The following is a 25,129-nucleotide window of genomic DNA, read 5'->3' on the forward strand; positions in this document are numbered from 1 at the left end:
TCTTTGTTGAGGAGGATACAGCCCTAGCTTCTACCACACTGGAGAAGCCTTGGCTCGTCGACAGTGGAGCATCTTCACATATGACCTTCCGCCAGGATTGGCTTCAGGATCTTCGTTCCAGAGGGGGTACAGTCACCATAGGTGACAATTCTACAGTCCCTGTTCGAGGCGTGGGGACTTTACCTATGTTTTCTGACAGGCGGTCTTCCTCCGCCAAAGTTCTCTATGTTCCTGATTTGGGTTTTAACCTATTATCTGTGCATGGCCTTACTCAGCTCGGTACCCGAGTCATTTTTACACAGGATGCAGTCACAGTGGAGGATGCTTCTACAGGTGATGCTCTTTGGACAGGTCCACAGGAGGGTGGGCTTTATACACTCACAGCCTTGGCTGCGAGGACTTCCCATGAGCTTGGGCTGCTTTGGCATGCTCGGTATGGTCATTTGAACCTCAATTCTCTTCGGCGGGCTTCTAGGAGGAAGATGGTGGAGGGACTTCCAAATTTCCCTCCTCTTCACACTTTGTGCCCTAGCTGCTTGAGGGGCAAGCAGCATAGACAGCCTCACCCTCAGGTTGCTTCTAGGAGGGCTACTTCTCCGCTTGAGTTGGTTCACACCGACCTTTGCGGACCTATGGGCACGGCCTCCCTTGGGAAGGCCAGGTATTTGATGCTGATTGTGGACGACTTTAGTCGTTATGTGTGGCCTTATTTCTTGGAGTACAAGAGCGAGGCGTACTCCCGTTTCTGTTAGTGGCAGGTGTTTGTGGAGACCCAAACAACTTCCAAGATTCGTGGCGTTCGAGCTGATCACGGTGGCGAGTTCACTTCTCACCTTTTCTCTCAGTTTTGCAGGGATCATGGTATTCCGGTGGAGTATTCCCATCCGAACACACCATCTGAGAATGGTGTGGTGGAGCGTGCGAATCGGACCATGGTGGAGATGGCCCGATCTATGCTGGAGCATAGGAGTCTTCCTCATTTCCTTTGGGGTGAGGCGGTGGCTACAGCGGTGCATATTCGCAACCGCTCTCCAACTTCGGCTTTACAGGACATGACTCCTTATGAGGCTTTCTTTGGGAAGAAGCCTTCCGTGTCCCATTTTCGCATCTTTGGGTGCGATGCTTTTGTCCATGTGGACAAGAAGAAGAGGAAGACGAAGTTCGACTCTAAGTCGAGAAAGCTTATCTTCGTGGGTTATAGTACGACCACGAAGGGATATCGACTCTACGACCCGACGACGCGGAAGGTTGAGGTGAGCAGGGATGTGATCTTTGATGAGGCTTCGGCCTCTGAGGATCCGATTGATGGTTCCATTACAGGTGCTTCTTCGTCATCGACGGACCCCCCCCCCCCCCCCCCCCCCCACCTTCTCTCCCTTCTCTTCCTTCCAGGATACCTCTTAGCACCCCCCCTATTCCTCCTCCTTCGGCTTCCCTTTCCCCAATGGTGGATGTGCCTCCGTCTTCTACGAGCTCTTCCACCTCCACTTCGGGATCTTCACGGGATACACAGCCTTCTTCTGATGCGGAGGATCTACCTTCATTCGGTAAGGGTGAGTCCCTCTCCGATTTGGGTGCTTTGCAGGTTCCGGAGACCTCCCGGTCTCCCTCGCAGCAGCAGGAGTCTCTCAGGATTCCCTTATGGTATCGCCGGCTCATGCAGGATTCAGGTGTTACTCACTTTCTTGGTTCTTCTACAGGTCCACGTCGATCAGTCCGTTTATAGGCCCAGTGGGATAGTTCACTCTGTGTGAACTATGCTCTTATGTCACAGATTCTTCAGGATTCCCAGCCTTCCACTGTGAAGGAGGCTCTTGCACAGGATATTTGGAGACAGGCTATGCAAGCCGAGCTCGATTCCATCGAGCGAAACCATACTTGGGAGCTTGTTCCGCGTCCCGAGAAACGGAAGGTGATAGGTGTGAAATGGGTCTTTAAGACCAAGTATCTTGCAGATGGCTCCTTGGACAAGCATAAGGCTAGGCTTGTTGCCAAGGGTTTTGCACAGCGCGCAGGCTTAGACTACTTCGAAACTTTTGCTCCTACAGCTAGGATGTTGACCATTCGAGTTCTATTGGCTCTTTCTGCTCACCACCGTTGGCCTGTTTATCAGATGGACGTCAAGTTTGCTTTTTTGAATGGCGTTCTTGAGGAGGAGATTTATGTTTCACAGCCTCCTGGTTTTCTTGTGCAGGGGAAGGAGGATCATGTCTACAGGCTGCGGAAGGCTCTTTATGGCCTGAAGCAGGCTCCTCATGCTTGGTACCAGAGGATTGACCACTTCTTTCCACAGAGTGGTTTTGCGCGCTCCGCTCGTGATCCCAATCTCTATTTACGGGTTGTGGATTCCCTTTCTGTGTTCCTTATCTTGTATGTGGATAATCTTATCATTACAGGGAGCGACACTCAGCAGGTGGAGCATACTCGGTCCATTCTTCAGCGGGAGTTTGACATGACGGATCTAGGGATCCTTCACTTCTTTCTAGGCCTAGAGATCTATCAGATGGCACAGGGCATTTTTATCTCGCAGCACAGGTACATCTCCGAGCTTCTTTCGGAGTTTGATATGGTCGAGTGTCGGCCTATCTCATGCCCCATGGACCCAGAGTCCAAGCTTTTGACAGATGGAGTCCCCCTTACAGATGCCACTCGTTACAGGTGCCTTGTCAGCTCTCTCATCTGGCTGCTTCACACTAGGCCGGATATCTCTTTTGTGGTGGCTTTATTGTCTTCTTTTATGAAGACTCCTACACAGGATCACTGGCAGGCAGCCTTGCGAGTTCTTCGCTATTTACAGGGGACTCGATCCTTTGGGATCGTGTATGGCGATGGGATTACCCTTTCTGGATGGAGTGATTCTGATTGGGCAGGTGATGTGGATTCGCGACGATCCACTACAGGTTATGCTTTCACCCTTGGATCCGGTGCTGTCTCTTGGAGCAGCAAGAAGCAGCCTACTGTGGCACTTTCTTCTACAGAGGCTGAGTATCGGGCCGTATGTTCGACCGCTATGGAGGCAGTTTGGCTCCGTCGCTTACTACCGGAGATTGGCTTTTCCCAGACCGGACCTACGGAGCTGCGCGTGGATAACCAGAGTGCTCTTGCTCTGGCTAAGAACCCGGTGTTTCATGCTCGCACGAAGCACATTGAGGTTCAGTATCACTATGTTCGAGAGCAGATCGTGGATTCGGAGCTGGTGGTGGTCTATTGTCCTACTGCGGCCAATGCAGCTGATCTCTTTACGAAGCCTTTGCCTCAGGCTTCTTTGCTTCATCACATGCGGTTCTTGGGTCTTCAGACCCTCCCAGGATCTGAGAGGGGGTGTTAGCCTGCTCTTTTATTATTCTTAGTCTGTCATCTCCTGGTTGTGAGCTCCTGTCAGAGTCTAACAAGAGACAGAGGAGCTCTGTCAGTCCATTAGTGGCTGTTTTTTGTCAGTCTTCAGCCTTCGGGAGACACACAGCCCATACTGGGCTGTTTTTGTGCAGTCGGCCCAGTTTTCTGGGCAGGTCGGCCAGATCTCGCCAAAGTCGGCCAGATCTGGCTGGTCGGCCAAATCTGGCCAGGTCGGCCAGATTTGGCAGGTCGGCCAGTTTACTGGCCTGGGGCTATATATAGCAGCCCCCAGTCATTCCCTGCATTGTATTCTGCAGGTTCAGCACTGTCTCCGTCGTCTCCCGCTCCGGCATTGGTGCTGCCATTGCTTTCAGTCTGTTCTGGTGCCCTCACTGACGCTCCGGGCTGCGTGCAGGGACTGCTCTGCCCATTTCAGTGTATTCAGCATTCATCTCAGTCAGTGCAGACTTTCTTCCTTCATTCCCTGCTTTCTCTCTCCTCTCCTCTGTGTTCGTGTTCTTCTTCCGTTGCGCACTCTCACACCTGTAACCCCTTGATAATCTTCAATTACCAGCTGCTGATTTCAGTTCCTTGAGCCTTCAATCTCTGGCACGGATCCCAAGGTGGCTACTAAAACCTAATTTCTGCTGTAAATTAGGGTTTACTATGATGCCCTATGTAAATTCCAGTGTAGTACTTTGCTTTTGATGCATTTGGCAGTGCAATTGAGGACGATTGCAAGGAAACGGGGAGGGCTGTCATGAGGATATGTATTTTTGAAACCTCACTTAACATGTGGATTAATTTTTAATCACATGGTTAAGTAAATGTGGCAAAAGTTGTTGTAAGTTATGCCGCATAGGTACTTGGTGGTATCTGGTGCCAGTTGTTGGCCTAGGTTGTTCATTTGGCCATAAATGTCAGTTGGTGATACTAGAGAAGTGTTTAATGATACCTTACGCCAATCTGATGATCAAAGATGGTGTAGAGACACTCGGGAGTGAAAGATGCCTAGCCAATTTAATTATTTGCCAGTCAGATTATTTTTTAGGGCACCAAAATAATTATTAGGCTAATTTTCAATATTTGAAGTCTGAAAATTAATATTTAATTATGGATAATACTGGAAAAACCATTTGGGAAGGCTATCACTTGTAAAAAATGCCCATGCAAGACTGAAAAATGTCTTTAGAGGTTGGAGAGGCATTTTTAATGCATTCGGCCTACAAGAGAGAGGGAGGAGATGTTGCTGGTTTGATTTGCAGCCATTGGAGGACCTTCTAAGGCAACTAGGGGCAGGAGAAGACCAATCAACAACAGGTGACAACATCTACAGGCTGTTGAGATAGGGCAGCAATAATAAATGATTGATTTTCTTCAGTTCTTTGCATCTACAAGCTATTGTGGCAGGGCAGCAGCTGCATTTGACCGATTTTCAGTCATTCTTCGCGACAAAACTCTGAATTTTCTCTCTACAGCTTTCTTTCTCATCTCGCAACCATTTCACAACCTTGCTCTGAAGATCTTAGCATTTGGACCCTTGGAGGCTTGGAAAACGTAATTTACAGTAGCTATTAGAGTTTAGCAGCAGCCTTGGGAAGCGTGCCAAAAATTGGAAGCTCCAAGCCTTGGATTTTTCAGGGCTGAATGTGAATTTCAACTAAATTCAGGTGGAGGACTAGCCAGCCATTGAATTTGGGGCATTTCCACCATCTATGAAGTGGATGAAGGCCAATCAAGTCCTCGAATCAAGGGGCAAATCAAATTGGAGACTTGCTGGTCACTTTGGACAGCAAGGGAAGTTTGGATTGCGAAGGAGATTGGGAGAATCCCATTGTAAATCAACTTTTTCTTCAATAAAGCTAAAGAAATACCGAAAGGGGCGCCAATTTTGGGGCCAATTGGGTATGCATTGTCCAAGATCAGCAGGTAAATTTGTATTTTCAGATTAGCATTAATTGTTTGTTGTTATAATTAAGTTGTAATAAGGGATTTACCACCCATCCACGGAAGGAAGGCTGGTTACACTTGCTATTTCTTGTAATATTGGTAATTAGGTTTTTTATGCCATTTACGCCCACATTGATAGCAAGTAATATCTTGTTGTTTGCCCTTGCTTTTACTTTTACTTTTGCCTTTATTTGTTGTATTACCCCTCTTCTTTGACCTACCTCTTAGATGATAGACTGAATCACTGCTTTCTCCACTAGACTTTCTTTTGATCTCCTCATTGAGGATAGAGCCCCTAACACCATGAAAGGTTAAAGCAGTGTTGTTGCTAAGTGAAACAACCAAAGCCTCCTAGCTATCAGACAAAGTCATCAACAAGAAAATAGCCTTCAATTTAGGGATGCAAACGAGAGTCTTGCAACTTACTCAAAATCCTTTTGAAAGCACTCAAATGCTTAGATATTGGCTTGTGCTTATTCAACTCCATGTTCACAAGCTTGCGCATGAGATGCACTTGATTCATTGGAGTTGTATTTTCATAAGTATCCATTAACTTTTTCCATATAGCATAAGTTGTATCAAGATGCTTAATATCTATAAGTACATCATTAGATACAACCATTTTAATGTGTGCAATGGCCTTTTTGTTGACTCTAGCTCAATCCTTATCTGCCATAACTGCAGGCTTAGTTTCCAAGAGAGCATCATCACAGTCCTTGAGAAACAAAATGCCTTGCATTCTGTCCTTCCACATATCAAAGCCAGTGCTGTCAAACCTCTTGATTTTAAGGAGTGATTTAGTGTTACTGCTGCCAGAAACATTAGTGGCCATTTGTCAACAATGCACCGAAAACCAATGCTGCAATTTATGATAGCAAACAAAAAGCTGAATATTCAGCTAATTTCAGCCCAAAATTTTGGGAAATAAGAGCAAGATTTAGTGTCACTGTATTATGACATTGCCTAAATTTTCAAGAAATAAGAGCAAGATTTAGTGTCATTGTATTATGACAGTGCCCAAATAGATTGGTTTTCGGCGCATTGCTGCCAAATCTCTTGATTTTAAGGAGTGATTTAGTGTTACTGCTGCCAGAAACATTAGTGGCCATTTGTCAGCAATGCACCGAAAACCAATGCTGTAATTTATGACAGTAAACAACAAGCTGAATATTCAGCTAATTTCAGCCCAAAATTTCAGGAAATAAGAGCAAGATTTAGTGTCACTGTATTATGACAGTGCCTAAATTTTCAAGAAATAAGAGCAAGATTTAGTGTCACTGTATTATGGCAGTGCCCAAATAAATGTACAGTAGTAGAAAGGATGACTTTTAGCAATATAACTAAAATTTTCAGTATACATTATACGCATACATCATTGCCAGGTGACTTCCACTTCAGCCATATCACCAAAAATACATCTGCAACAATCCCAAATCTACAAATGATCTCTAAGATTGTTGCACTATGAATATCCAGCAATACATCAACTCAATAGGAGCTACCTAATATGTCACGAGGATGTGAAATTTTGATGCTTTGCTTATGTTTAATTGACATTTGATTAAAGGATGAATCAAATGTGCAATTAAAAGATGCACATGTGTTGCACATGTGAGGTGCAAGCTACTTTTTTTACAGTTAAAGGCCCAAGGACCCTGTGAAAAAGATGGGTGTCAAAGGCAAAAGTTGTAACAAGTTATACTTGTTAGGTTCTTAGGTGAACTATGGTGTCAGTTTGCCCCTAGGACCATTATTGGCCATTAAATGTCAGTGGTGACACTAAGGCCTAGGCATTAATTAATGGATTAATACATGTCCAAGGGTCAATTAATGCATGGGACCACTTTGGGTTGCAAATGGCCTAGCCAATTAATTTTTGGATGAGCAAGGTCAATTTTTTGGGCATGGATTAAGGGCTGAATTAATTTGCAGAATTAATTAATTCTGAAAATTAATTAAATGACTGGAAATTGCTAAAAACGGATTAAGAAAGCTGCCACTTGGCAAAAATTTCCCATGCAAGTGGGGGAAAGGCTAAATAGGGCTGAAGGGAGAGGGAAATCTCGTTTTTTCATTTTGGAGCTGTTGGAAAGAGTGTTGGACTGTTGCTGCCAGCTTTTGGGGCCATTTCCCAGCCATTGGAGACCATTTTGGTGATGGAGATTGCATATTCTTGACCTTGGGAAGCTAGCAATTGCTACTGATGCACTTTCTCCTGAAGATCACAGTCTATGATACTCCTATTGTTGTTGGTGCATCCGTTTGGGGCTGGTACAGCAGGGCAACAGCTGATTTTGATCAGTTCTTCGCGACAAATCTCAAAATGACTGAAAATCGGTCAAATGCAGCTGCTGCCCTGCCACAACAGCTTGTAGATACAAAGAACTGAAGAAAATCAATTATTTACTATTGCTGCCCTATCTCAATAGCCTGTAGATGTTATCACCTGTTATTGATTGGTCTTCTCCTGCCCCTGGCTGCCTCAGAAAGTCCTCCAATGACTGCAAATCAGACCAGCAACATCTCCTCCCTCTCTCTTGCAAGCTGAATACACTAAAAATGCCTCTCTCCAACCTCTAAAGAACATTTTTCAGTCTTGCATGGGCATTTTTGACAAGTGATAGCCTTCCCAAATGGTTTTTCCAGTATTATCCATAATTAAATATTAATTTTCAGTCTTCAAATACTGAAAATTAACCTAATAATTATTTTGGTGCCCTAAAAAATAATTTGATTGGCAAATAATTAAATTGGCTAGGCATCTTCCACTCCCGAGTGTCTCTACACCATCTTTGACCATCAGATTGGCGTAAGGTATCATTAAACACCACTTCTCTAGTATCACCAACTGACACTTATGGCCAAATGAATGACCTAAGCCAACAACTCGCACCAGATACCACCAAGTACCTATGCGGCATAACTTACAGCAATTTTTGCCACATTTACTTAACCATGTGATTAAAAATTAATCCACATCTTAAGTGAGGTTTCAAAAATACATATCCTCATGACAACCCTCCCCCTTGAAATCCTTGCAATCGTCCTCGATTGCACTGCCAAATGCATCAAAAGCAAAGTACTACACTGGAATTTCCATAGGGCATCATAGTTAACACAACATTGCACACTGTTGTTCAACCATTCCATATGCCCAACATATGCTGAAAATTACCAGCCAACATATCATAACATAAGACTCACAAAGAATCTCAAAAACATTGCCAGATTATCATGTGACATGTCCATTTCTCATGAGCTCAACTCATCTAGCAAAACCAAACCGTAGTATAGCGAAAATCAAGCATAAACCATGGTTGAAACATCAATGGCATCATAAGACATATTGTTGTCCACAAAACCACTTGAATACCAATGAATATTCATGATCATATGCTGAAAACCAACATTCGATAATCAACCCCTGATGATCATTAACTAATGCTACACCAAGCATAACCAATGCCATACCAAGCATAATTGATTACACACCGAGCATAACGGATACAAATGTACAGTTTTAGAGCTGGAGTGAAAACCATACAGATCTGCATACCAAATATGGTGACTAGTACCCTAAATAGTGATCCCTTGGCAAACATACTATTCAGCTACAGTACCCTGAATGTATGTTGAATACATTCAAGATCCACTACTTCTAGAGCTGTCCATTGCTGAGGAGTGGAGATGCTAGCTCCCTCACAAGTATCAAATAATACTCTAGACCTCTGCTCTGCTGAACCTGATTGAGTACGAACTAAAGTCAGCTCTAACCGGAAAGCTCAAGGTAAAGTTGCAATAACTAAGGATGGTCTGCCAAGTCATCCTCCATCCATTTGGCATCCATTGGTGAATAATTCTAAAACTTCACCAAGTACCTTCTAGAACCCTTACCCCTTATCTTCCTCTCTGTGTGCCAAAATCTGCTCTAGAACCAGTATTTCATCAACTCTTCAACCTCCGGCTGAATTTCAGTAGATACATCCTCTGGCACATCTCCATGAAAAGGTCTAAAGAAGCTCACATGAAAGGCATTGTGTATCTGCTAGTGTGGAGGCAATTTCAGCCTATAGCATGCATCACTGGTCCTCTCTAACACTTGAAATGGCCCATAGTATCTCATAGACAGCTTTGGATACAATCGCTCTTTTCCCATGACCTCCTTATGTCGAGCATCACTTTTCCCACTCCTCTGCAATCTATTCCTCTTTCCAATCCTATTTTCAGATCTGCCCTAATTTTCAGCTTTATTTTCAGATTTACCCTTTTTCTCATCTTTGACATGTGACTTGGCACCATCATCGTGGAATCCTACATCCTTTCCACGCAGCAATGTGTCGGCTGTAGTAGCAGTTTCTATAAGCTAAGACATGCTCGAAACAGTGGACTTAATGCAAAAATCCCGTATACCCTTTGGCAAACCACAAATATACTTCTCCACCTGCTCATGGAGGGGTATTGTGTAATAAAAAGTAACTGGTAGCAATGCATCCCAAAACTTCTTATTATACTGATCCAAGTTCTTACAGTCTTTGGAATTCAACTGATTCCAAGCTGTCATAATGTCTACTTCAAACGTACTTGTCAACCAATTTGAAGCAAACATTTGCTTAAATTGGACCCAAGTGGTAGGTGACTTCCCTTGAATAAGAGGTGTAGACCACCACTGCAATGCATTTCCCTTCAAAAATGTGGCTGCCTTGCGTATCTTAGATGCCTCTGTGAAGTTGCCTCCAAAATAGGCTGCATCAAATTGCTGAATAAAAACAAGTGCTTTCAGCCTATCTTGTGCACCACTGAAAGGCTCAAACTTCACGCTTTTGCCACCTTCATCATAGTCCTTCGGCAGACCTATGGGAGTCAAGTTATCATAAATGGGCTGCTGCAAAAAGGGTGCATTGGCTGTATTTGCATAAAAACCAGCACTATCTAAAGCACCTACATGACCAGCACCAAATCCTTGTGCTTCAACAGTCCCTGAGGGTGCCAATACATATCCATATGGCCCGCTTTGTGCCCCAAGCATTATGCCTATGCTGCCATACATGGGATTAGGCGTTCCACTTGCATTACCTAGATACATTGGGTGTTGTGAGCCATCCATTGGCTACTGCATACCATAGGGATTTGTGCCATACATTCCCGTATGCGGTGCCTGTCCAACCATAGCATTAAAAATGGTACCACCACCAAAGTATCCTTGCTGTCCCATGCTTGCATGTGCATAATTGCCTTGTTGCCCATGTTCCCATGGATTGGCACTACCAAGTTGGCCATGCATTTGCACTTGCTACCCCACAGATACCAACTGTTTGTGCTCATCAAGCATTTTGGGCTCTTCTAAAGAAGGCTTAGGCATTTCCTTTGGGTTCTTGTGGCTGTCCCGAAGCTGTAGAAGGTGTCTTCTTCTCGTTGCCTTTGTTGTCCTTCTTTGGGGCATTCAAGAATCGAGTAAACTGGGGATCCTTTGCCAATTCAGTAAAAAGATTTGCTGTTGTATGCATTCGATCCTTGAAGCTATCACCAAATTCTTCAGCCCCTTGCTGGTCATCAGCCTCTTTATTCATTGAAATGCCAACATTTGGGTCATTTCCCACATTTTCAGCATGCTGTCTATGCTGAGAATCTGTTAGCAGTCATGCCTTGTCATCTCCTGCTTGTGAGCCTCAGTCTGAGTCAGACGAGGACATTAGGAGCTCTGACATGTCTGTCATGTGTTTTGATGGAGGAGGCTAGTCACTCTCTGGCTGTCAGTTTGCATTTCTATGCATTCCCTTTATTTGTCGGGGTCCAGTGTGCATTTTTAGGGCAGTTTCTGCATTTCCCAGGCTGTCCACACCTGCAGGTAATGTCCCCCTGTTTCGGGATTTTCTGGCCCCAGATGTGCCACGTCAGCATTTTGCGACTGCATTTAATGCAGTCGGCCCAGTATTTAGGGCCCCTGGGGCAGGTCGGCCAGTTTTGGGCTCTTTTGGCTATATATAGCCAGCCCCCCACACTTGGCAGATCATCTCTCAGTCTTCTTCCTCTTCAGCAGGTGCACACTCCGACATCCTTTTCCTCCGTGATGGTGCTGCCATCGTCATCAGCCTGATCTGGTGCCCTCACTCACGCTGTGGGCTACGTGCAGGAACTGATCAGTCCATTTCAGTGTATTCAGCATTCATTACAGTCAGTGCAGATTTTCTTCCTTCATTTTCTGCTGTCTCTCTCTCCTCTGTGTTCGTGTTCTTCTTCCGTTGCACACTCTCACATGGTATCATCGCCAAACTGAGAGCACGGAGGTCTTCATCGACTGGAGAGACACCACACCTATCATCTGTTGCTGCCCCCCTTCTCTCCAACAGCCAGGCGGCCCCTCCAGGTGGTCTATACATTTGCGTTTGCTGCATCCGCCCCTTCCAGAGGCTGCCACATCATCAACCAGCCCCTGTCTACTTGCGTTTTCAGCTGGGCGGCCTTCTCTTCAGCTGGGCGAGTCCACTACAGGCTGCGTTTTCCATCCAAGGTGGTCGTTTTCCCTCCTAGCGGCTCCTCTCCAGCTGGCGCTTTTCTTCTTGGCTGTGTTTTGGTGCCTGGCAACTTTCCCTCCGGATTTTGTGCCCTACACAGCTGCGTTTTCACCTCTTGGTGATAGGCGACCTGATTTCCTGGAGTTTGGTGGTTCTTCTGGTGGTTGGTGACCCTTCTGGTGGTCATTCTTCGGTATCGGCACAGTTTTCTTTGGTGTTTGGTGTTTTGCAGATTTAGAAGATGTCTTATCATCAGTTTACAGGTTTTGATGACTCAGATGATGAGCTTTTGTCTCGACATTCATCTGAACGGAGGCGTGATTTCTATCGCGAGGATCGTCATACGGAGTCTATTCCTCGTTCCCGTCCCCCTTCTATTCATGTATCTCGGCGATCCCCTTCCAGTGGGCCGAAGATGCAGCCTTTGGTACCCCCTGTACAGGTACCCGTACTTCCTCAGCTGCCCAAAGAGGACCGGTTGGATGGCTCCAACTTTTCTCTATGGTCCTGCAAGGTGGAGTGTATCTTGGACTCCTTCGATCTTTGGGAGCTTGTTTCTGTTCCTATTTCCCGGCCTAAGGTGGATCCTGCAGATGGGACATCTATGGATCGTGCAGCCTTATGGGATCGGCTTAATTCTAGAGCCAGATCTTTCCTCTTTCTGAGTTTGCAGGATTCTGTCCTTGTTCATGTTCACAGGTTGAAGACTGCAGCAGACGTGTGGAGAAAGCTTGCGTCTCTTTATCAACAGAAGACGTTTGCCCACCGGATATCTCTTGAAAAGAAGTTGCGGATGCTCGCTATTGATGATAGCCCTTCCATGAAGGACCACATCAACAGATTACAGGATATGAGGGATGAGCTTGCATCCCTCGCTCGGACGATATCTTCTGAAGACATGGCTATGATTCTTTTGACTCAGCTGCCATCGCCTCAGTTTGATGTCTTCTACACTAGCCTTCTTACATCGAGGACCCGTGAGAAGCTTCTATGGGAGGAGCTATCCCCGCTTGTCTTGGAGCATGACGAGCGACTCAGAGAGGTCAGTGCTAGTGGATCCAACTCCACTAGAGCCTTTGTTGCAGGTTCGGGAGGGTAGAAGAAGCAGAAGAAGTCAAAGGCTACGAAGAAGGACAGTTCTTCAGGCTTTGACTCAGATTCAGAGAGACCGAAGTGCCCACACTGTGGGAAAGGGACACATCCCGAGGAGAAATGTTGGAAGAAGTACCCTCACCTTCATCTGGGAGCGAAGGGTGGATCTACATCGGAGCCTTCTTCTACCTCTACACCAGTTGTTACCCATGAGTCAGTGTTCCTTCATATCCATGCTTTGGAGGAGGATCCTTCTTCCGTGGCTGCAGTGTCTTCTGCGCAGCCTTGGTTAGTGGACAGTGGTGCTTCGAGTCATATGACTCCCCGAGGTGATTTGTTACAGGATCTCCGTCCATCAGAGGGTTCAGTCACTGTTGGTGACATTTTATCGGTGCCTATTAGTGGTGTTGGCACATTGCCTTTGTTTACCGACCGACCTTCGAGCTCCTTTTCACAGGCCCTACATGTTCCGGATTTGGGCCTTCCCCTCCTCTCAGTTTATGGCCTTACGAGACTTGGCACACGAGTGATCTTCACCGAGCATGCCGTTGTTATTGAGGATTCTTCTACAGGAGCTGTCTTATCTACAGGTTGGCAGGAGAGCGGGCTTTACAGGCTCCATTCCCCTTCTTTGATGGAGGGTCCTCCGCGGCAGTCTATTGCTACACCCGTTCCCGCTTGTGCACCTTCTATTCCACAGGTTCCTTCCCATCCCCCACCTTCTCCTCCAGTGGTTCCCTCGTACCCCCCATCCCTTTCAGAGGGGGACGATCTCGATGATGCGGCTATGGATTCCCTGGCCCCTAGTGTTTTAAAGGGGGATTTCCAGGATCGTGAGGAGCTCCTTTAGCGGCGGCAGTCTACATCGACGGACTTCATCGACATTGGCATTCCTCTTGCCACCCCAAGATCCGTTTCTCCCTTGGCCTTCTGCCACATCCAGGATCTGAGAGGGGGTGTTAGCAGTCATGTTTGTCATGCCTTGTCATCTCCTGCTTGTGAGCCTCAGTCTGAGTCAGACGAGGACATTAGGAGCTCTGACATGTCTGTCATGTGTTTTGATGGAGGAGGCTAGTCACTCTCGACTGGCTGTCAGTTTGCATTTCTATACATTCCCTTTATTTGTCGTGGTCCAGTGTGCATTTTTAGGGCAGTTTCTGCATTTCCCAGGCTGTCCACACCTGCCAGGTATTGTCCCCCTGTTTCGGGATTTTCTGGCCCCAGACGTGCCACGTCAGCATTTTGCGACTGCATTTAATGCAGTCGGCCCAGTATTTAGGGCCCCTGGGGCAGGTCGGCCAGTTTTGGGCTCTTTTGGCTATATATAGCCAGCCCCCCACACTTGGCAGATCATCTCTCAGTCTTCTTCCTCTTCAGCAGGTGCACACTCCGACATCCTTTTCCTCCGTGATGGTGCTGCCATCGCCATCAGCCTGATCTGGTGCCCTCACTGACGCTGTGGGCTGCGTGCAGGGACTGATCAGTCCATTTCAGTGTATTCAGCATTCATTACAGTCAGTGCAGATTTTCTTCCTTCATTTTCTGCTGTCTCTCTCTCCTCCTCTGTGTTCGTGTTCTTCTTCCGTTGCGCACTCTCACAGAATCATGCCCAAAATCAGTCATTGCATTTCCCCCTTCACCACATGATTGACCAAGGAGTGATGCATCCTCTCCACTTGATCCCGTATGACCATGTGAAGACATGCTTGCTGTAATTCACTACTGAGAACAATTTCAGCAATAATACAATAGTCCCAAGTTGCAATCAAGTACCACGGGCCCACCAATTCAAAGGATTTGATGGTATACTGGCAACAAAACCATGAAACTATCCTTCCTTCAGTTGATGGGTGCTAAATCCTGATTACAACTTAATTACAACAACAAACAATTAATGCAAATCTGAAAATACAAATTTACCTACCGATCTTGGACAATGCACACCCGATTGGCCCCAAAATTGGCACCTCTTTCTATATTTCTTTAGCTTTATTGAAGAAAAAGTTGATTTACAATGGGATTCTCCCAATCTCCTTCACAATCCAAACTCCCCTTGCTGTCCAAAGTGACCAGCAAGTCTTCAATCTGATTTGCCCCTTCATTCGACACTTGATTGGCCTTCGCCCACTTCATAGACGGTGAAATGCCCCAAATTCAATGGCTGGCTAGTCCTCCACCTGAATTTACCTGAAATTCACCTTCAGCCCTGAAAAATCCAAGTCTTGGAGCTTCCAATTTCTGGCACGCTTCCCGAGGCTGCTACTAAACCCTAATTTCTATTGTATAAATTAGGTTTTACAAGCCTCCAAGGGTCCAAATGTTGAGATCTTCAAAGCAAGGCTGTGAAATGGTTGGGAAATGAGAGAGAAAATTCAGAGTTTTGTCGCGAAGAATGACTGAAAATCGGTCAAATGCAGCTTGCTGCCCTTCCACAATAGCTTGTAGATGCAAAGAATTGAAGAGAATCAGTCATTTACTATTGCTGCCCTATCTCAACAGCCTGTAGATGCTGTCACCTGCTGTTGATTGGTATTCTCCTGCCCCTAGCTGCCTCAAAAGGTCCTGACTCCTCCAATGGCTGCAAATCAGACCAGTAGCATCTCCTCCCTCTCTCTTGCAAGCTGAATACACTAAAAATGCCTCTCTCCAGCCTCTAAAGACATTTTTCAGTCTTGCATGGGCATTTTTGACAAGTGGTAGCCTTCCCAAATGGTTTTTCCAGTATTATTCATAATTAAATATTAATTTTCAGCCTTTAAATACTGAAAATTAATCTAATAATAATTTCAGTGCCTTGAAAAATAATTTGACTGGCCAATAAGCATCTTCCACTCCGGAGTGTCTCTGCACCATCTTTGACCATCAAATTGGCATAAGGTACCATTAAACACCACTTCTCTAGTGTCACCAACTGCACTTATGGCCAAATGAATGACCTAGGCCAAGAACTGGCATCAGATACCACCAAGTACCTGTGCAACATAACTTAACTTTTACATTTAACATCCTGTGATTTCCTCGAGTCCCGGGCTTGTAAATTTACTCTAACCCTAGTTACACCTCACATGTGCAATATTTACTTAACAATGTGATTAAAAATTAATCCACATCTTAAGTGAGGTTTAAAAAATGCATGTCCTCATGACAACAAGAAAGAAAGAAACAGCAGGGAAAGAAAAAGAAGGATGATAAGAAAGATGATGACAACTCTTCCTCAAAAGAAGTTGCAAAGGCAAATGTTGCATCTAGTGTGGTCATTGAAGAACTTCCTAACACTCGAGAGATACTTGTTGCAACCTCGTGCAATGATGCACATATTATGGCAGCAATAGATGATACGCACATCACCAAAAAGGACTCTATGCTGATTGTTAAAGCCACCAAAAGGGGGACTTTGTATTATTTGCATTGTAAAGCATTACCCGGCAAATTCTTGGTTGTGGCTGAAGTTCATTCACAGATGGAACTTTGGCATAAAGGACTTGGCCATATGAGCCAAAAAGACCTTCAAGTTCTATCGTCTTTAGGGAGATTTGATGTAAAAGAATTTGGTCTCGAATTTTGTAATGATTGCATATATGGAAAACATGTGAAGTCTCCTTATTACTCTGGTGTCATTAAAGAGTTCAATGCTCTTGATTTAGTACACTCTAATGTGTGCACTATGCCTATTAATTCATATGGGGGTGCACAGTACTTTGTCACTTTTATTGATGATTTCAATAGAAAGTCATGGGTGTATGTGTTAAAAAGTAAAAAGAAAGTGTTTGATGTTTTTAAAAGGTTTCATGCTTTTGTTACCACACAAAAAGGGCTTAAGTTAAAAGCTCTAAGAACGGATAATAGGGGAGAGTATGTATCTAATGAGTTCAAAAAGTTTTGTGAGATGCATGGCATTAAGAGGGAGTTGACAGTCCCTTATAATCCTGCATCAAATGGCGTGGTTGTGTTGGGAATAAAAGGCCACCGTGCCTTTTACATGTGCACGAGTGTGAACACACCCTTAGCACATTTTTACTTTCATATATATCTATCTAAAACCTCAAGAGGTACACACACAAAATTGTACCCAAGAACATCGTGCATCTCACTCTCTACTCTTGCTCACGTTTTGCTCTCTACCTAACATTTTCATCACCGGACATTGCATCGCCACTGCGCATCGCTCACTTCAAACTGGTATCAGAGCTCTTGGTTGCAACGTTTGCGCTTCCCAAGAGTATCATAGGTCACAAGACAAGATACACGTGGTAGATTAGGATAGTGTACAGCAAGTTGAGCTCAAGAAAGAGCGACCAACACAAGTCGAGCTCAAGGAAAAATGACCAGCACAGGTTGACCTGAAGAAAAAATGACGTGCAGTACAAATCGAGTAGAAGCGAAGAGTATCAGCGGGTGCGAGCGAGCGGGTGACTAGAGAACCAACGGGCGCCAACAAGCGTGCAACTAGAGTACCAGCAGGCGCGACCAGACTAGCGTGCACTAGCGGGCAACTAGTTTTGGCGTTTCAACGTCAAACGAAACCAAGACGGGGCCAACTAGAGTCATCCACATCACGTATCAGCTCAACGTAACCAGACGAGCAACAATCAACAGATAATTTTTTATTTTTTGGTTATGAAGTGGCTCATTTTAAGTCCTGGTTTGCATATACAAGCACAGTCTTCAGACCAGTGCATTCTTATACCCGAAAATTTGGGGGTTTTCCCAAATCTGATGCTGATATTATATAACAAGACAATAAAAATTTGCAAAAATTGCACACATTGGTCCCTAAAATTTTGGGGCTTTTCTCAAATCAATGAAATTTCGCTTAGCAGAGTCAAATTTTTTGACATTGGTGCACAATTGACTTGAGAACTTTTGGGGCTTTTGCAAGATTTTGGCAAATTTTGCCAATTTTGCCCGTTTTATGGTCTCAAGTTTATGTATTGATGCAATCGGTGCAGATTTGTCAGTAAAATTTTGGGGGTTTTGCTGAAATTGCTCTATTTTGGCAAAATTAGCCTATTCTATGCATGTCAGAGACAGTGCAGATGTACGGTTTTTAGTACAAAATTTTTGGGGCTTTTGACTATGCGTGTCAAATTTTGTACCCGTGGGTGCATGTACAACAGAAATTGCAGCTAAAATTTGGGACTTCTCATGTAATGTGATGTATTTGTCCTTGGAACAGCTATAATCAGTTCTGGAGTGCTCTAGCACAAGGTTTAGTACTTCTGAAAATTTATTTGCAGATCTGAAATTTCTGCTTTTACGCGGTTATTTATTGCTGGTTGGTACTTCTTTGTACCTTGGTCACTTGTGTGACAGTTTGGGCCTGCATTTGCTGAATTTGTTGGTCACATTTGGGCTGAAAATCATGGCTATCTAAAATTTCTCAGCCTTTGGTGATCTCAATGCTGTAATCTTCGGAGCAAGGCTGTGGAAAGGCTAGGAGATGAGAGAGAATACTGAGGAGAGAGAAAATTCAGACTTTCTTCATGAAGAACTGAAGAAAATCAGTCATTTACTATTGTTGCCCTATCTCAAAAGCTTGTAGATGCAAAGAACTGAAGAGAATCAATCATTTACTGTTGTTGCCCTATCTCCACAGCCTATAGATGCTATCACCTACTACTATTGATTCGTCTTCTCCTACCCCTAACTGCCTCAAAAGGTCCTCCAATGGCTGCAAATTGGACCAGCAGCATCTCCTCCCTCTCTTGCAAGCTGAATACACTAAAATGCCTCTCTCCAACCTCTAAAGACGCTTTTCAATCTTGCATGGACATTTTTTTATAAGTGCCAACCTTCCAAAATGGTTTTTCCAGCATTATCCATAATTAAATATTAATTTTCAGTCCTTAAATATTGAAGAATAATCTAATAATTATTTTGTTGCCTAAAAAAATAATTTGACACGATAATAATTAAATTGGCTAGGCGACTTCCATTCTCGAATGTCTCTGCGCCATCTTTGACCATCAAATTGGCATTAGATATCATTAAACGCCACTTCTCTAGTGTCACCAACTGACACTTATGCCCAAATAAATGACCTAGGCCAACAATTGGCACTAGATACCACCAAGTACTTCCCCGCCATAACCTATAGCAACTTTTGCCTTTGACATCCCGTGATTTCCTCGGATCCTAAGCTCATAAATTTACTCTAACCCTAGTTACACCTCATGCACGCAACATTTGCTTAACCATGTGATTAAAAATTAATCCACATATTAAGTGAGGTTTCAAAAATGCATGTCCTCATGACATTATCCCATGCATTGGCATTCTATTCATGTAAACATGCATCTGTGTGTATTCTGTGTATAATTATCCCTTTTCAAACACCCTTGGAGTGGTCAACTTTGGATCCACCATAATCATGCCATTGCACCTGGCAGTCTCCAAAGGCAATTTTTTCCTATGCTTACATGCTAGCTTTGCGTGTCTTGTTTGCTTACCCGTCTTGCCTTTCTCTTCACATATTTTCTATAAGATTCGCACACACACACACTTAGAAATCCCTAAGCGCTTATCCTAGTAGTGTGTGGGATTGTTTTGCTTGTTGTATAAAGATAGTGAGACTATTCGTCCTTATTTTCTCGTACTTCAAGACACAATAACTCAATGGGACAAAAACTGATTTGACACCATCACTTAATGCTAAATCTTTTGTTCAAATTACACCACCATCTCCAAAAAAATATTAAAAAATAAAAAACACAAAAAAGTCTATTGTTGATTGCATCTGCCTTTGCAAGACTTGGTAGGCCCCTGGGCAGCCAACGAGCACCCTTGGTGTCAGATGCCCTAGCCTCTCTAGGGTGATCACTTAGGCTCCCTTGGTAAGATAACTATCGCCTCTATAGACTTGGTAGATGACTAGGCCGCTGATATGCATCCTTTGCGCAATGCCCTGGCTGCTTTGGGATAGGACGCCTTGGGGTAAAAGAAAATATATATTAAAGGCTTATTTCTCATGGCTCAATTTTGGGCTTGAGAAGGGGTGTTTAGCTAAAAATGCAAAACCCCAAAACACACTTAATTAATGAAGAAAATTTCTTATTTTAAAAAGAAATGCAATCCTAGAGAGTTACTGTGTCACACATGCAAAATCCTAATTTGGGTGCCCCAAACTTTCTATAACCCACCACTCTCTCTTAATCTTCTTTTTACAAGTTTCAGAAACCATACCTTTGTTGCCCACACCCCCATCGCCGAGGATATCGCAATTAGAGCCTTCCATCACAATGTCAATAACCATCATCTACATCAATTGCCATCAGTAGGAGTTATTGCCATCATCATCCCGCTTGCATTTGCAGTCAGTCTCTCTCCTCAACTGTCACCATTAGCATCTATATTATTGCCATCGGTTTCCACCTATTGCCCAACACAGTCAACTTACGTTTGCCTATTCTACACAGTCACCCGTTTTCTCTCCCCTTGGGTACTTGGGTTTTTCGCCTTTCTCTCTCTCACACTGCTGTCCGCATCAAATCCAACCTTCCTTGGCTACATCTTATTGGTGTTTGAACACTTGGAGGCTGCCTTTGCTATGATTCAGAATCCGTTCAAAGTACGTCATACTCTACAACTCATAACCTTTGCCTTGATCCCAAAGATACAAGAGTTTGAGGTTTAGTATTCATTGCATAGTGTGTTTGTTGCACGAGCACTGTATATTCATTATTCATTCATTTTATTATTCATTGTATTCACTGTCTCTGAGTTAACCTAACCCTAACCCTAGCCCTAATTGTGTTCTATGTTTATGAATCTGTGCTTTGTCATACGATAGATTTTGTGCTTTTTGCGTTTAGAGCATTTCTTCACAGCCCAATCACATAGAATCCTTCTCTCTCTCTCTCTCTCTCTCTCTCTCTCTCTCTCTCTCTCTCTCTCTCTCTCTCTCTCCACCATAGACATGGGAGGTTTAATATCAGCAGCAACAAATGGAGAGGACTGAAGCTCCTAGTGATCATCATCTCCCAAATGTTCACTAGTTAATCATGAGATAGTCAGAGTAAAGATGAGAGCACTACCTCCGAAGGCCCTTTTCTAGAAGGCGATTCTTGTAAACAAACTTTGAAGCCTCTCAAGATATTATTGATAAAAGTTCTACCTCAAGGAAAAATGATTGTTTGCATATGTGGTCCTCTTGATGTTTCCAAATGGCTCATTATTATATTTCAAACAACTGTGCCCCTTCATTCATTACAATGCCAGATTTTAATCAACCATATGCCTTTGGTTAAAGATTTCAATCCTGCAATGAAACAACACTGAATTTACAAGGAAAATGATCCAAGGAATTTAGCTTCAAGCCCTGCATTGTCTTACCTATATGCCCTCATATGTTAAAAAATAACCATCATAATACATTGTTAAATTGTGTGAAACTCAGCTGAAGACATTAAGTTCAAACTATCAAGATGTGAACATCCTTTGAGAACTACCTCACTTTCTGCATGAAATGCAGAAAGGAAACCTGTACACAAGTCAGTCCCTTGAGACTAGAAATCTTTAACTTTAATACAGAAGTCATTTTCATGAAGTAGCTTCACAAATTTTCAAGAGCACTGAGTTTGAAAAGTGTTTTCTGCTTGGGAGGATAACATTTTAGAAGCTTACCATTGATTTGAGAATAAAAGAGCGATCTGCAATCCTTGTAACGTACATGACCAGACACATCCCACAGTTCTACAAAATAATCACGCTCTTTCCCAGATAGCATATTATTTGAAGAGCTCACAATGTCTTCACAAGTCAAATGCTGTGATATGAACAAAAAGAGGAGCATTTTATCATATATATCAATATACCAAGATTTTTGGAGTACAAATAGTCTTCTTGAAAATGCTTCTGACCTCTACATACCAGAAGGAAGAGGATTACAACCTTAACCTCAACAGTACAACCAACTGTCTGTCGAGAGTTGAATGAGGGACTCCCACGGACAATCAAATGGACCAATGAAGACTTCCCTACACCTGTGGGATCAGAAAATTAGAGTAAGAGACTATGTTTTTCCACCAGCAACATAACCAAGAAAAATAAGATTCATCTTAACTGCAGGTCAATTACCAGACAATCCATCAGAATGATTTTCATAGATGCATGCCATATGTGGGTACACTCAAGGAATAATCTTCAGTAAGGTTTTTCATTGCCAATAAGGAAATCATTGCCAAACATTCACACGTATTGAATTGGAAACCAGCAGACATATTTCCCTAAAATAAAAGATCAAGCAAAGACAATGAGGAAGCTTACATACTAAAAAGCTTATTTCTCTTCTACTACTTGGTCTGTAGAAACCAAACAGCTTTTCTACTCTCTAGGAATAATCTTTAATAAGGTTTCTCATCACCAATAATGAAGCCATTATCAAACATTTAAGCATATTGAATCAGAAGACAGCAGCCATATTTCCCCAAAATTAACAAAAGATGAAGGGAAGAAAGGGAGGGAGCTTATAAACCAAAAAGGCTATTTCTCTTCTAGTAGTTTGTTTCTTGTCTACATAAAAATTTGTGATATAATTGTGGAATCTCTTTCTTCGTGAATAAGTGTATATTAATGTAAGGAATATTTACATTAGGCCTTCAGGCCAACCAAACAGAATGAATAGAACACTCGTATCAAGCCTTCTAACTCCAAATGATTGCCTTTCTTTTTCCATAACATAAAACGGATAGGTTGCACCAATTCCAAGAGAGATTTCTTGGTCCAAGGAAGCAAGGGTAAGAAATAAGAGGCCATACTAATCATGATACATTGTGCTACTTTGAGCCACACATGAAGAGGCTAGCCCTAAGATTTCCGATACATAAACCCATCACGAATTCAAGATGACATCCAATCAAGCAATGCTCGGGGAGTGACATCCACACTAATGGGATATCCCAATTATTAGGGGCTTGTTTTTTCATAAAAGGTAATTGTATTAAGTACAAAAAGTATGAGATTACATGATTACAAACTACAAGATGGCTCTCGGCCATCATGCATAGACATGATGAAGGTCCAAAGAAACCAAAGTGACTAAAGGGAGATAGAAGAAACTGCAATGTGCCAAGCAATGAAATCCTATCTAGAGAGAATGTCTGTTAACTCAATCAAGTCTAGTTGCCAATGAAGAAACCCTTTCAAGCAGGCTATATGACTCTGCACACCCGATGAAGCGTCAAAGAGAAATGCATTCCTCATGGTCCATATATGCCAACAACCCTAGAAGCATAAGAAAGGAAAGTGCACTTCATGTCAACTAGCAGAGGGTCCACAAACTTGGGATGTCCAAAGAGCCAGTCCTTTGGAGACATCAATAGCTCAACCACAAACTTGGGATGTTGAAAGAGCCAATCCTTTGGAGACATCAATAGCTCAACCACTCAAAACCAAATGGCCGACAGTACTAACCAAACCTTTCGCTTGATCGAGCAAGCAAGGAACCGATGGCGAGGGGTTTCAACTGACATCTAACAAAAGAAGCAGCAACAATTGGAAATCCTTTGCTTGGAAATCACCAAGGCAAGTGGAAGCGCACCAATCAACATTTGCCAAATGAAGACCTTGGATCGGAAAGGCATTTTGTTAAGCCAGCCTGTCATTACCAAAGACTTCCACCATGCTTGGCTTTTCTGGAGACCCCAGGTGGTATTGTGGAATCTCTCTCTCTCTCTCTCTCTCTCTCTCTCTCTCTCTCTCTCTCTCTCTCTCTCTCTCCACGTATTATATGACACAGTTAATAAAGTGAGATCAGAGGAGCTAAGATATCTACCAAGGATCTCTGTTTAAAAAAAGGCATTACCAAGCAATATCTTCAACGAAACTGTACTCAATATCAAGCTACGTGCTTCTTGTGGCCATTTCTTGGATAAAGAATAACGCTTATGAAACCCCCATCCACCTCAACTAGATTTGCCCTTGACTTCAAGGAAATTGAGAGTGGAGTGGGAAAAAGTACACTTCAAACCAACTAAATGCAGCTGATCCCATAAATAGGCTAGTTTACATTGGACAACAGACTACTGGACAAGCAAAGTTCACACACAGACCTTGATTGCAAATTTTCAGACTATTCTCACTTGTTGCAAAATGACCGAAGTGTTTGAATGACAAACATTGACAATACAAAGTTCCAGAATGAAAATGAGCACGGACTTTAAAGTTTACTTACCTGTATCTCCGACGACAAGCACTCGCACTTGACCAGGAGGCACACCGTCGTGGCCTCCATTGTGCTTCCTATCCAGCATCGAAACCATAACCCTCGGCTCCGGAAATGAACATATGAAGTGCTATGGAGCTTCACTTCTACATAAGCCTAAAATCTGTAAAAGGTAGCGGTTCAGGTTTTCTGGCATGACAAATTTGTGCTTGTCATACACGGTAATTGTATCTTTACTTTAGTGCACGCCTGTGTAACGATCATGATTCGTCGATCATCAGGATCACCATACGAAGACCTTGATCGACTAAATCCTCTTGCAGTAACAGGAATTGTACAAGCAGATGAGCGCCTGTTTACCTCTTTGAACTGTAGCAAACGCCTTCGAGCTGACATTTGCGGAAGGAACGCCGGGAAACGCCTTTATTTAATGACGATGTTCCCCTGCGGACAGATAAATGAGCAGGAAACCCCTTTCTGTAATCACAATCTCTCCTGCAAACAAACGGGGTGCGCAACTGGCCAATCATTCGAGAGTCTAGTAAACTAAAGATCGCTACACTTTTTGCAGGTAACCAGGCCAAAATATATCGACATTTTAACCAAACCTCGTTTGAACTCAATTTTTTAAAAGACTTTAATGGGCAGGATGCATCATCTTGCATGGCGTCTCTCTCTCTCTCTCTCTCTCTCTCTCTCTCTCACACACATTTTGCTTGTCCCATCGCTTTTCAGGCTTTCAAGTTGGTGCTTCAAGCTGGATGCATCACGCAGGTACTTAAAGCTTGGTGTGTTAGGTTAGTCCTACAAGCTGCAACAAGTGTGACGGGTCACACACACACTCTCTCTCTCTCTCTCTCTCTCGTGTCACTTTTTAGGCTTTCAGGTTAGTGCTTTTACAGATAAAGCAATTAAGGCATGTATTTGGGCGTCAAAGTCATCCCATCAAATTTGGTCTTGAGTGGGAGGCATTGTGGAAGAGGAAGATGATTAAGCATGAGAACCATCTCGCGATGTGGAGGTGAAGGTGACGTCGGCATTGGAGAAGCTAGCCTTTGTTAGACATTGTTCGTAATAT

The 25,129-nt window shown here is 43.6% G+C and overlaps 1 protein-coding gene across 6 annotated transcripts in view; it reads right to left on the reverse strand.

The window, feature by feature from the left end:
• The window catches only part of LOC148027211 (small GTPase-like protein LIP2), a 62,637-nt gene extending 37,959 nt beyond the window's left edge, over positions 1-24,678 (reverse strand). The window contains exons 1-5 of one of the 6 annotated variants that reach the window (XM_087691754.1): positions 24,660-24,678; positions 24,412-24,546; positions 24,061-24,214; positions 21,759-21,871; positions 21,513-21,654 (exon numbers count right to left, since the gene is read on the reverse strand). In XM_087691754.1, coding sequence (XP_087547880.1) covers positions 21,513-21,654; positions 21,759-21,871; positions 24,061-24,148 — 343 coding nt within the window. In that variant the 5' untranslated portion in view covers positions 24,149-24,214; positions 24,412-24,546; positions 24,660-24,678. Of the gene's footprint in view, positions 1-21,512; positions 21,655-21,758; positions 21,872-21,965; positions 22,115-24,060; positions 24,215-24,411; positions 24,637-24,659 lie in introns of those variants that run through there. The other 5 variants (XM_087691755.1, XM_087691753.1, XM_087691756.1 and 2 more) reach the window with 5 other exon arrangements.
• Between the last annotated feature and the right edge of the window lie 451 nt (positions 24,679-25,129).

The sequence above is a fragment of the Lygodium microphyllum genome, chromosome 13 (genome assembly GCF_053477565.2).
Source record: "Lygodium microphyllum isolate KBCC chromosome 13, Lygodium_microphyllum_v1.1.10, whole genome shotgun sequence".
Classification (NCBI taxonomy): domain Eukaryota; kingdom Viridiplantae; phylum Streptophyta; class Polypodiopsida; order Schizaeales; family Lygodiaceae; genus Lygodium; species Lygodium microphyllum.